Consider the following 12,694-nt stretch of genomic DNA (forward strand, 5'->3'; position numbering starts at 1 on the left):
AAATTTGCGTTTTTTTGAAGTTTTTTTTTTAATCAGTTTTTAAAAAGCACATTAAATATTTTTGAAGGGTCTACTGACCCTTAATGAGAGGTTTAAAAAACATTTGATAAAAAGTTAGACAAACATCACTAGGTGAAAGAAAGGAGTAGTTAAAAATTATCTTGAATTGTATCGTTTATTTTTCTCTGTTAACTATGCGGAGCGAAAGTTAACTTGCTAACCGTTGTAGTTACAGCACAATAAAACACATGCTCACGAACAATAAACGAGCACGAAAGAGTGGCAAAACCCAAGGTCTTAAAACATGCAAGATAGCAATAATAGAATCATGCTATAAGATGGTAGGTTAGCATGGCCACCAAACCCACAAATGATTTCTAAGTTTAACAAAGGCCAAAATATTTAAGGCCAAAATAACACAAACAACGAAACAACTAGGCTACACTGTTGGTAGATGTAGAGGACATGTTCCCTAACATTAAAAACATGGTTATTGACAGCAGAAATTAATATATAAAGTGACATGATTTGATTAAAATGACAATGAATATCTTATGTGCACAACAAATGGATGGTTAAAGAAAACCAAAAAAAGAAACTCCATTCTAGGGACTGGAATCCCGTTTCTGTGGCCAAGAGAGGGCCCAACATTGGGGCCCACAAGTGCACCAAAATATAGACAGTACGAATCAAATAAAAAGTATAATATTGCCATTGGGAAATTATGCCTCTACATTCTCTTCAACTACGGTATTTGTGATGAATAGTGGATACGCCGACTATGGCGTATACACACTAGCGATTACGATATCTGTGCTACAGTAAGATATTACGATACACAATATGAGAAAAAAAGCAATGTCTCAAGTCAATTTTGTCCAAAGAACGTCTTTTCAGAGATCCTTGGTTTAGAATGATCACAGCCAGCAATGAGAAATACCCGGTATGATGATCATGTTAAATTTGACTGATGATAGTGGAAGTTTTTTGGTTCAGGTAAAACATTCAAAAATTTAATACCAAGAAAGTTGGTCGTTTTTTCGGTTGGTGGTTGATCGTTTCTTCATAAACGATACACGGTTCAAACCGCATTGCATTATACTCCAAAAGAACGGAAAAGATTAAGCTATGTTACAGGTTTTGTTCGTATCCAATAGGCTAGAACTTTCTTTTAGCTTAGCTCATGCAAGGTATTCATTTATTGTGCGAGTTAAGTGTTGGGATAAATTGAGTGTACGCATTGGCCAATGCTGTTTCATAATCGTTGTCGTCATTTTATAAGGAAGGGAATCGACACTCCAATCACAAACTGGTATGAAATCACGTGATTTGTCTGAAACAAGGCGGGTTCTAGTGTTGAAGACTTGCAGTTGCGGGTTGCTAAAGTGCTAGTTTATAGGGCATTATAAGGTATATGCTGTTGATTTTACGCATTTACGCTTTGCAGTCTTTGAGAAGTTAGGTCTATTCGACCGTGTTTTCATTTATGGGCAAAGCGAATGCCTCCATCCTCACAAGGCTGACTACTTTCATCTTTTAATGGAAAGTTTAGCTATAGCATATACTCAGCCTATATAGTGTGTTGCATTTGTGTTTTTGTTAGCCCCCAGCTTTCAATCACATAGCGAATTAAAACTAATGCGGATTCATTTGGATCTGGCGAACTAGCACTCGCAATTTACTCAAATTGTTGGCCTGTGCGTCTGCAGCGTCTACCACAACAGTGAGGACTGTACGTAGAGCACCGGCACAGCGAGAATTGCTTTCTCTTCGCACAATGCAGACCAGAGGGAGATATGACGCAATATAGGCCATTACAACATCTACCCAGGTAACCAGCAGTAGAACAGTATTTTGGAGGACGGTTTATGCTGGAATCACAGAATTTCTACATACACCTATCCTATAACGAGTCTGTGCTAGAATGTAACCTACGGCACCTGTGTAGAAAGAAAGTGTTGTGCGCCGGACGCACAACGTAGCTATCTGGTGTAGCTTAAACTATAAGTTAAAGTTAAATGGAAAGAAGTTGTGAAAATTAGCTTCAAACCTACGATTTTTTTCGTGGCATGTATATTGACATTTGTACAGTACAGTAAGTACATCATTCTGTGATTGCATTTGGCAACACAAGAATACGTATTGTTGCACGCCAATATTGCGATATTGTATGGAGAGATTATGACCTATTAATTCCTTACCAGTCAAGCTTTCGTATACTGTATTAACTAAATCTCGAAGCTTGCGTGGATTTGTGTTGTACACTACATAATTACACCCCATCGGGTGTCAAAAACTATGGAAGGTATCAGCATAGCAATAATTGCGTGTTTCCAACGAGTGTGTTCGCTGTTTGCTTGCTGACGTCTTAGTGCAGATTTATATTAGTGTTGACCGACATGAAATTGTTTTTTCAGTATTACAAGTCCAGTTTTGCTTATTAGAGGGCCGAAGTCAATGGCTGTTCTTGTGCTAGTGGTTTGTCAACTACTACATCGTTTATTTATCACCATTTTTCTGCTTCCAAGGTTTTATAAACATTGTTCTGAACTGTTTTGTTGTTGTTATCTGATTAAATGCGGTTAGCTTTAAGTTAAAGTTGTAAACGTTAGCATCCGTTCGTCAGTCTGTTGCTTTAGGTTAGGGCCTGGGCTACCGTGCAGCATGCGGTACGTAGATCGTGTCTGGAAGGGCTGCAGTGATCGACATAGATTGGTAAGTGCCTTTTATTTATTTTGATAACAGAAACGTTTCAATGGTTATGCAAATTTTTAAGCTGGCATTTGCAGTGATAGCAAAGGATACTCTGTTACTAAGGTTTTGCATAGGGCATAGCCTATTAAAAAAAAAAGTTTTATTTTTTATCTACCAAAGCGTCTGTTTTTCTGCCTCTGGAATTCTTGTTTGTCGTCCTGTTAGCTACATTACTCAAATGTTAGTGATGCAAGGAAAAGTAATTAAATTGGTACAGGAATATACTGTCCCTGGATTGTGATAGTTGCACGTTAATCTGTGTGTCTTCTGTCCCCCAAACAGACTGAAGCAAACAGTTAAACACTATGTTAAATAGTATGTTTCTCTTGTGTATGACTTTTTTAATTTTGGAAGAAGAGCATCTTTATTATTGATACTATGCTGGCCGGTAAATGCAGAATGTCATTTGACGATTCAGTTATGCCATGTTAATTGTGACAAAAATCCTTTTTGATGGGGAAAAGAACTGCTTTATAAACTGTGGTAACTGCAACTGAGAAAGTTTAGAGTCTAACACATAATTTCAGTGCAGGCGGATTACCGTTGCGAGTGCTTGAATCCATGTGAATAACATAACTCAACAAAACAGGAGCGCAGACTGGGCTGCTTTATAATTTGTAATTTTAACTTAGATTGCTTGTAGCTAATATTTTACGAACGAGAGGACCGGCCTTAGCAAGCATGGGCAAGATTATGATTATAAGCACGGCCCTTACCGATTATAACTAAATCGAATGTTTATAGATAGCGTTGTTAACATGTAACAGGTTGTGTTTAACCGGGGTAAAGGGCAGTGCAACTTTATCAAATAATAACGTCATGGCGATATTAACCTACTTCAGTCAACGGATCGTAACAAAGATGCTTTGCAACCCAACAAGTGAAAAGAAAACTTTCGTGAGTAATTGTAAACGGCCGAAGCAATGAAAGTGAATTAAATACACGAATTAAAACAATGCAATTCCGGAATAGGACAAAAGTCTAGCAGAAAAATTTTTCCATCCAGAAGTTGGCGGGACATTTAGTGGAATATGCTAGTCAAACAAATTAAATACTAACTTGATCTAATTTTAAAAATTTAGATTCGGAATTTTTTCTATTTGTAATAGATTTTTGAAAGCACAGTTGACCACGTTAGAAACATATGGTACCTATGGCTTATGGTTTCTGCGACTCTTAAACATAGGCTTTGCAATTACCAGCCGTGGGTAGAAAGGTGTTTAAAAATGCTTGTCAGCTAAAGCGCGCTGCATAATTTCAAACCTGGTATAATCGTCTGTATGCTAAAATTCATTATGAACAGTATATTTCTATGTGCGCCATTTTAAAGTACTGCGCTTACGTTGTTGAAGAATTAAATTCAATAGATGTTGCTGCCTTGTGATCTGTGCTGTACCCTTCTACAGACTTCCTGCATAACAATTTTGTCCAATATTCCAGTAAATATATATTTTGTTAGTTTTTCTTAGTCGTAATATTCGCTTTACAATAAAACTGATAGAGCAAAAGCCCGCAACAACTTGTTTGAGAATATATTATTTGGAATTGCAATGCTCTTCTAGAGGTGAAAAACTTTTTGTGGTTGATTAAAACAAGAAAAAGTTTATGGATGTTGGCCATCATGATGATGCAAGTAATCTCCTTAATGGCTGTGAGTTTGAGGGCAATTCCATAGCGCGGTAAAAGTTATACACCTATTTACACAGAACACATTACACGGAAAGTGTGCTTTGTTTCCTCAAAAATCTAAAAAGCAAATGACAGAGATTAGGACTTTCATAGAATATTGCAAAATACGTAGTAGGATACACTTGAAAATTGCTTCCAAGTGGATGTGTACGTAATATACTGTAAGATACAATCTCGATCTATGAGTAGACAAATTGGAAACGTTGAATCAGACTTCATATTTGTTACTTTCCTTTAATTTGCAACGGTAAGGAGTTAACTCATCGATTCAGACGACAACGCTATAATCCAAGAAATATTAGAGAGAGCTACTTGCAATGTTTTGTATGTACTGTATATTTCGTATATACTGTAGAAAAAAAAACGTTTTCGTTTACTTTTCGATATTACTGTTCAAAGAAACATGCGTATTGCTCTGCTGCGTAGAAGCAACGTTGAGACGGCTGACAAGATGGAAAACATCTGCTTTCTGGATTGTCCACAGTCTCTGTTAAGATCAAATTTTACTGCTATTAGCCTATTACAGTATAGTTTGCACAATATCAGACCATATCACTATAGCTTTTGACTACGCCAAAGTATAACTTGCGTAACCCAGCTGCTGCTCGTGCTTGCCTGTACAGTCGGTTCCTATGTATCCGTAAGGGCACCGGCATATCCCATTTCCATCGACATTAATACAAACTGCATTTCCTTGACAAGCTGGATCGCATGATATTACGCTTTGTCGCGCAGGTATCACAGGCAAACCTGTCGAAAGACCGTTTTCATAAAACCACACATGGACGATTTTTCATCTATATTAATATTTCTTAAAAACCGGAAAAATGTTTCAGCCGTCCTTAATATCGCCTTGGTAATTTATTGTGCTTACTTCGTGTAGGAACACATTGGTTACCGACTCTTTGGTACCCGACGAAGCATACACACGTTATAGGTCCGTTTGGAGGTGGATTTGGCACGCAGGTTCCAAAACTGCCACAGTTACAAGTATCAACTGAAGAAACAGCAAAACAATTTTACGAAACTTATAAAAAATCAACAACTTTGGAAATATCGCATTGACTTATAATATTTTGTAAAGTTTGTTTGCTGCTTCAGAGGAACTAAAAGGCAATTAAGACTGCATTAACTTGCTTACCTGGAATTGGATAGCATGTCACTCTTCCGTCGCCAACGAAACCGTCATTGCAAGCGCAGGTTTCTTCGCCACGACTGTCAATTATACATTCGGCATTTGCCAGGCAGCCACCGCATGGCAGTGCTGCAAGGGAGCACAACACAATAAATGCGACGTGCAAGGGGAAACCATGGTTTTAAGTGACATTAATTGTTGCTTCAATAATTTTATGTTTTGTTGTAAATACGAAAATGCTCAAAAATACCAATAAATATATGAAACGTCACAAACATAATATTGTAACGCGCACTCACGTATCGCTTCGCAAATCCTGCCGTTGCCTTGGTAACCATCGTTGCAAGCACAAGTGATTCTTCCGAGATTACCTCGGTTACATGTTGCGAATTCACTGCAAACGCCACACGGATCAGCTACGAAATAAAGCAATACACGAATTAATTATATTATCTGCTACTCACTTCGGAAAAACACGTTCATGCGCACTTAATTTCTCTCACCTGTTGGTAAGAGCACACAGTTTGCTCCGTTTCCAGTGTAACCTGCGTTACAGCGACACGTTATGCCGCTTGGAAAGCAGGTTGCAAATGGACTGCATGCGTTGCAAGGATCCACTGTAAAATACAACGTTGGGCATTTAGCAGAAATGCTCCTTTAGAACAAAGTGTATAAGATGGGTGCAAAGGTACATACGAGTGCAAGTCCTGCCATTTCCAACGTAACCGCCATTACAAGTGCAAGTAATCCCGCCAAGCAATCCTCGGTTACATGTTGCAAACTCACTGCAAATGCCACATGGATCAACTGCGAAACAAAGCAATGCACAATAATGAAATCTGTTACTCACTTCGAAAAAACATGTTCATGCGCACTAAATTTCTCTCACCTGTTGGTAAGAGCACACAGTTTGCTCCGTTTCCAGTGTAACCTGCGTTACAGCGACACGTTATGCCGCTTGGAAAGCAGGTTGCAAATGGACTGCATGCGTTGCAAGGATCCACTGTAAAATACAACGTTGGGCATTTAGCAGAAATGTTCCCTTAAAAGAAAGTGTATAAGATGGGGGCAAAGGTACATACGAGTGCAAGTCCTGCCATTTCCAATATAACCGTCATTACAAGTGCAAGTAATCCCGCTAAGCAATCCTCGGTTACATGTTGCGAATTGACTGCAAACGCCACACGGATCAGCTACGAAATAAAGCAATGCGCAATTATAAAAAATGTTACTCACTTCGGAAAAACACGTTCATGCGCTCTTAATTTCTTTCTTTAGAACAAAGTGTATAAGATGGGGGCAAAGGTACATACGAGTGCAAGTCCTTCCATTTCCAACATAACCGTCATTACAAGTGCAAGTAATCCCGCCAAGCAATCCTTGGTTGCATGTTGCGAATTGACTGCAAACGCCACACGGATCGGCTGTTAGAAAACACAAAATTAATGCTGTAAAAGTTGTACAGCAAAACAGGGAGCTGAGTACTAGAATATCATACGTGTTGCGAACAATACGCAGTCAATTCCAGTCCCGGTGTAGCCTTCGCGACAGCGACATCTCACATCGCCAGTTAGATCGCATGTTGCAAATTCGCTGCAGATTAAGCAAGGATCAACTGCAAAAGATGTACTTATTTTATTTACCATGGAACGCATGTTTTTTTGGCGATTCTTAATAGAAGTGTAACAGTAGCTACAGTATAATATCACTTGCAAACAGGAATAATGTATTTAAAGGGAAAATTTAGCGTTAAAATCGTCAACACCGCGCAACGAAAAATAGTTTGTAGGTGATTTTTACTTCGAAACGTTTATCTAAAGTAAAAGGCAACCACGACATTCTGCATATATTTCTGCGACGCGTTATTGTAAGAACACTCTTCGCCCTGTCCATTTGTAAAGGGCATATAAAATATTAAGACTGTGCATGCAATTGCAAAATTGTGTGTTCTTCCCACGATCTTGGAACAGTATTTTCTTGAACGGCCTTTGGTTAGCTGCAGGGCGTGACAACCACGATTTAGCGCGGGTTTATATTTAACCAACTTCTCAGGTTGCGCATTACCGTGCTGTGATTGTCAACATAGTACTTTGCATTTGTAAAGCCTATACTCATTCAGTTTCATTTTTAGGCGTGACATGTAATTGAGAGATGGTCACGATGAATTGAAGTATGTTGACGTTGAAAATAATTGCCATAGTGTTTATAAAGTAGTTTGATATGGCACCTAAACTTTATACAGCTATCCATGTGTTTTCTGATTTACGTTGTTTTCAGCCTCAAGTGCATGGCTGGCTGGTTTTGGCTTATGCAGTTAAAGCATCTGTGGCCTATAAACAATTTTGTTTATGTGATGTTGAGGTTGATGTGAAATATTACGTTAGCGCTATCAGTTTTGTAACTAATAAAGGTATTATCTGTATCGCAATACTTGGACATGGCGAGGCGCAAAGAAAATGCATACGGTATTTTTACAGAAAACAGCTGTTTAAATTGTATAAAATCAAATGCGTTCGAGTTTGTTTTTCCATGTCGTTACCTGTTTGGGAACACCTACCTTGTACAGTACTTGTTTGTAAACGCGCAAATAATTTACAGTGAGTATGTTATTGTGGTGTGGTAAAATGAAATATTCCTTTGAAACTGGCTTTGTATACGTCTACGATGTTTGCCATGTTATGCTAAGGTTGACTTACAAGTCAATACGAAAATATTTTTTATGCAACCACTAATCAAAGTAGTCATAAGTGTTTTATTATATTAAAAAATATGCAGAGATGGTCTATCACCCAACGGCATTGGGTTGCAGCATGTTTTTAAAAAAAGGCAAGCTTTACGTAAACAGAATACTTATAAGATATTATTCAGTAATTTTTGTATTACTGTAAGTAGTGTTACGTTTTTAAGTTTATACAAATTCAGATTAATATACCTGTAGGTGGTGGAATAGTGACGACTCCTGCGTTATATAAAACAAAAGAGTTATTCAGTAACGTTTTTATACAATCGATGCACGGCTTTCTTATACATATTTCACAATATTATGAAGGACATCTAATGTATATACACCCGTGTTAGCAGTATGTGGTGGTGTTGACGGGGTGGAAAATTGTCTTCTAATACCACAAAAACAAACTAGTTACACGAGCTTTGACGTGCAAGTGATCAATGGACTAGTTTTTCGTATTTGTCATTATGAGATGGGTTTCAAAAGTAATCGTTAGTATCTATTTAGTGTTTTATTCTCTCAGAATGGTATATGGCGAGTAGTGCTTTTGTCGGTCACTTTACAATTGTTTGTAAACAGCAATAGAAGTACGGATGTTTACTTGGGCACTGGGCAGCGGAGACGCATCGAAAGCCGTTGAGAAAAGTGCCCACAGGGCATCCACAGCCAGGCGTGCAGACCGTTGGACAAACCGGTGGGTTAAACCTGTCTTCGCATCTCACTTGACACGGTGGGCAACGAGATGGTATCTGATTGGCCGGGCAACCTATGACATCGTGGTTTAGAGATTTTCAAAGATTTCAAAACATATTTCATAGTTCGTATAACTATAGGTGTACAAACTTCACCGGTTTACTTATTTATTACATAGAACGTGCTTTTACAAACAGGACGTGTGGTGCTTCGGTTGTCATAAATTGTAGTAACTTGCAGTTTAAATTGCACTTGAGCAAAAGTTTTACAATGCTGTTTGCAATATATGTAGAAGTAAGATTCTCACCTGGAGGTCTTGGTGTCACAATGGGCGGCTGCGTTACGCCTGGGCATATTAAAACGTTTAGTGTTAATAGAATTATTTGCTGTGAAATTTTCATTTTATTATGCAAGCGTTAAACTTAAATAGATTAATAACACTGTCGGCTATATACAAATTTTAATGTTTGAATTTGCCTAAATAAGCTATATCGTCATTTTTGCTGTACCTTAAAGTTGGTTATAATTTTCGACATTCAATTAAGTACTAAACCAGTTTTAAAGAACAAGCATTTGCTTTGTCCTACATAATGTTGTTCATTATGCATTTCATCAATGGTAATTCTTAACCAAACCGATAATGTCACCAAACTCAAAATATTTCATAAACAAACTCAACCTAATCAGGTATCTCAACAAAAGATATAAGATAATTTTAAGCAAAACCATTAATCTCGGAAATAATATGTTGAAAAGAGCATCATTTTTCATTGCTGTATATAGTGTATTAATCGACTTATTTGATGATACTGTATTTACATATATGTTCTAAATACCATATACCGTACTTGGGCATTGATCCGCTGTAACACAGCGCTTGCCGTCCATAAATGTCCCTACTGGGCAAGCACAGCCAGGCCGACATACCGATGGACACAATGGCGGGTTAAACCGATCTTCACATGGGACAGGACAAGGCGGGCATCGGGAGGGAATCTGATTAGCTGGACAACCTGTTCAAAACAAACAATAATTAAGACAGGTTTAGGGAAAAGCGGAAAACATTTTATGCTGGCTAGGATACAGGCCTACTTGACTTACACACATGTTTTGCATGAACAATGCGTAAAACTTTCTAGCTACAGTTAACATTATACTTACGGTGATTAGTCTGTCGTCGTCTCGGTCCCAGCAGTGTTATTAGAGAAAGTTGTGAAGCTTCAGCAGCGCTAATGTCGGGACTTAAACCGGTGAAAATTGAATCCAGAAAATCCAAATTAAGATTAAGACCCTGACTTGAAACAATGGGTGCAAAAGACGCGCAGACCAAGGCCACAATGACACCTATTTGGACTATTTTACCCATGCTCAATTCGGACGAAGCTGGACATAGACAAAAATAAGTTTTTTTATTAACAAGCACCGCTGCTTTTATTTCATTTCTAATCGCGACATACATCGTGTACCGTAGCTGCGTCGTTTCGCTGTTATGCTCAAACCTTTTCTTTCGATAGATAGATCTTACGCGACCGTTGTGGTCCTCGCCTCTTTTCCGATCCTGATCTATCTTGCACTATATAGTTAGCTTGGTTTTAATGAGATCTATCAAAATAGTCAACAACCACACAAATACTTGCTGTAGTACTAGAATAGACGATTGTTTATTTACGCTATATTTGAAATTGTTTTATTTCTAATGCGAATGAAACTCCAGTTTGCCGGATCGATGCTCTCTAGAACGAAATGTAAATAAATTTCCAGACTTTTAGAACCCTTTGTTATAAAAATAACCGCTTAAAAACTTTGTCATTTTTGCTGCATTGACTTTTGTTCTTGACTTTTACATGAATAATTAATTGATAAATAAGAAAATATTTGCGTTTTCTATGTTAGATTTTTTCCTGCCCCCCACTGCTTACGAATCATTAAAACTAAACATATTAGCCTGCATTACCTTTGTTGGCGTTATTTGTAATTTTCAATTTTTCTTGAATGCTGCAAAACCACAGGATATCTCTAAACTCACTTACTGGATAAAGTCTGAAGGATATTACTTGCGAGCGCTTAGAAATGGGTACTCTAATCACTCATTTCATTCCGGTCCCAAACCGCAAAATTGGGCGTGTTTGCAAGAATCTTTTTACATAGCAATAGTACCGTTTACGCGTTTCCCCGAACAATCCTGTACCAGGCAGATCGCTCATAGCCTGAAACCGTGCTATCATACGATAAGCATATTTTGTATCTCAAGGCTTTTTGTCTATCCGCTTACCCAATGATTGTTAAATAAATTTGATCGTCACGTAGCTACTCGAGCACATTTATGTTTGCAACGTATAACCGGGGGCCAGGACATACTGTTATAAATACGTCACATAACAAAAAAATTTAAAACATTTAAACCTTTGTCGAAATGAAAAAAACTTGCTTATGTTTGTTGTTACATCTATCAAAATATTTGTCTTGTCGAAGTTGTTCTTACCATCTACTGGTGGATTTACCATTCACGATAGCATGGTTGTTTTAGCTGTCATAGGGAATTAACAATAGCATTCGGTAGCATTCTTTTGTAAAATTTATCACAGCAATCCAAACATTTTTTTCTGCAGTGTCCACTTGTACCAAGATATCTGTCTCTATTTCGACGCCCTTTGGCATGTGCTACGTTAATAATATCTTTAAGAGAAACGGTACATTCTTTCAAATTTCAGGCAAGGTCGTTATCGCTGTATTGCACTGCTTCACCCTGCCACTTTTACCCTGAGGCGCAAAGGACCTGGTACAGACAAAAATTAACGTTCATGTCGGTGCTTTGCTGCGGAAACATTTTAATACTACCATCGGAATATCCTGGACTTGCGTTCTGTTTCATTTTGCTACTTTATTAAACTGGGTTCGAGGAATAAACGAAACATATAAGTTCTCGTGTACATAATATATTATCAATTTATTTGGCAAATTTAGCAATCGCTTGTTTTAAGCACGAAATTTGTTTTGGCATGTACATGTGTTTAATGATGAGTAAATCGTATTTATAACATTTCAATCCACATTTTGAAAGGAAATGACAGGGCTGTACCGGTATTTTGTGCCTGTGGTTATAATGAATACTGTGCGACCTCATTGCGGTTATGGTGTGATCGTATATTTAGCATGTTGATTATAAAATAGTTGTTGTATTCAATTATAGGCATTGCGGAACTTTGTGGCATTCTGAGGTCAATTTTGTACCAAAAAATATTATATCGCATGCACATTTTGCAATGCTTTTTTACCGATTTGCGATTTGATTTTTTGCATCATGTCACATGTGAGATAAATTCTAGTTACTGTGGTTGGTTAAAAGATTGCACAATAATTATAAATTTTTCAGAAACTAATTGGCTTAATTGATGTTAAACTTGGCTTTCTGCTCACATGCTATAATTATAGGCTACTTTGCCTACTCATGTTCTCGGCTTATTTTCATGTCTGCTCATCAGGTTTTGGCGATATAATTTCTTGTTTAAAATTACACAACCCTATGCTTTTTGTGTTCTAATCTAAAATGTACTTATCAGAGACATCTTTTCATTTTTTATTATACTGACAAACCGGTTTGTTACAGGTCGGATAAGTATTTTGAGTGTGTGTCAAAAATCTAAATGCCAAAAGGGCTAGGAACAAAACAATAGAAAAGCCAAGCAATAACCAAG

At 37.6% G+C, this 12,694-nt stretch overlaps 1 protein-coding gene across 3 annotated transcripts; it reads right to left on the minus strand.

Annotated features, from left to right (window-relative positions):
* Positions 1-4,188: 4,188 nt before the first annotated feature.
* LOC143448927 (uncharacterized) lies at positions 4,189-10,572 on the minus strand. Of its 3 annotated transcripts, XM_076948887.1 has the most exons (18): positions 10,457-10,572; positions 10,161-10,382; positions 9,848-10,012; positions 9,307-9,345; positions 8,908-9,072; positions 8,511-8,537; positions 7,077-7,193; positions 6,892-7,002; positions 6,661-6,771; positions 6,468-6,581; positions 6,275-6,385; positions 6,082-6,195; positions 5,878-5,994; positions 5,585-5,707; positions 5,318-5,440; positions 5,059-5,193; positions 4,821-4,930; positions 4,189-4,500 (listed from the first exon to the last, which is right to left on the minus strand). In XM_076948887.1, exons 2-17 carry the CDS (start codon positions 10,363-10,365, stop codon positions 4,830-4,832), a joined length of 1,878 nt encoding a protein of 625 aa, XP_076805002.1. In that variant the 5' UTR covers positions 10,366-10,382; positions 10,457-10,572; the 3' UTR covers positions 4,189-4,500; positions 4,821-4,829. The 3 variants fall into 3 exon arrangements, with proteins under 3 accessions (XP_076805002.1, XP_076805003.1, XP_076805004.1); XM_076948888.1 differs by lacking the exon at positions 6,892-7,002; XM_076948889.1 differs by lacking the exon at positions 6,661-6,771.
* Positions 10,573-12,694: the final 2,122 nt, after the last annotated feature.

The sequence above is a fragment of the Clavelina lepadiformis genome, chromosome 3 (assembly GCF_947623445.1).
Source record: "Clavelina lepadiformis chromosome 3, kaClaLepa1.1, whole genome shotgun sequence".
Lineage (NCBI taxonomy): Eukaryota > Metazoa > Chordata > Ascidiacea > Aplousobranchia > Clavelinidae > Clavelina > Clavelina lepadiformis.

Coding starts and splice junctions, on each gene's coding strand:
- LOC143448927 (XM_076948887.1), bottom strand. CDS start 10,365: ATGGGTAAAATAGTCCAAATAGGTGTCATTGTGGCCTTGGTCTGCGCG. Junction 6,582..6,660: donor AAATGGCAGGACTTGCACTC/GTATGTACCTTT, acceptor TGTATTTTACAG/TGGATCCTTGCAACGCATGC. Junction 6,386..6,467: donor CTGTGTGCTCTTACCAACAG/GTGAGAGAAATT, acceptor TTTGTTTCGCAG/TTGATCCATGTGGCATTTGC.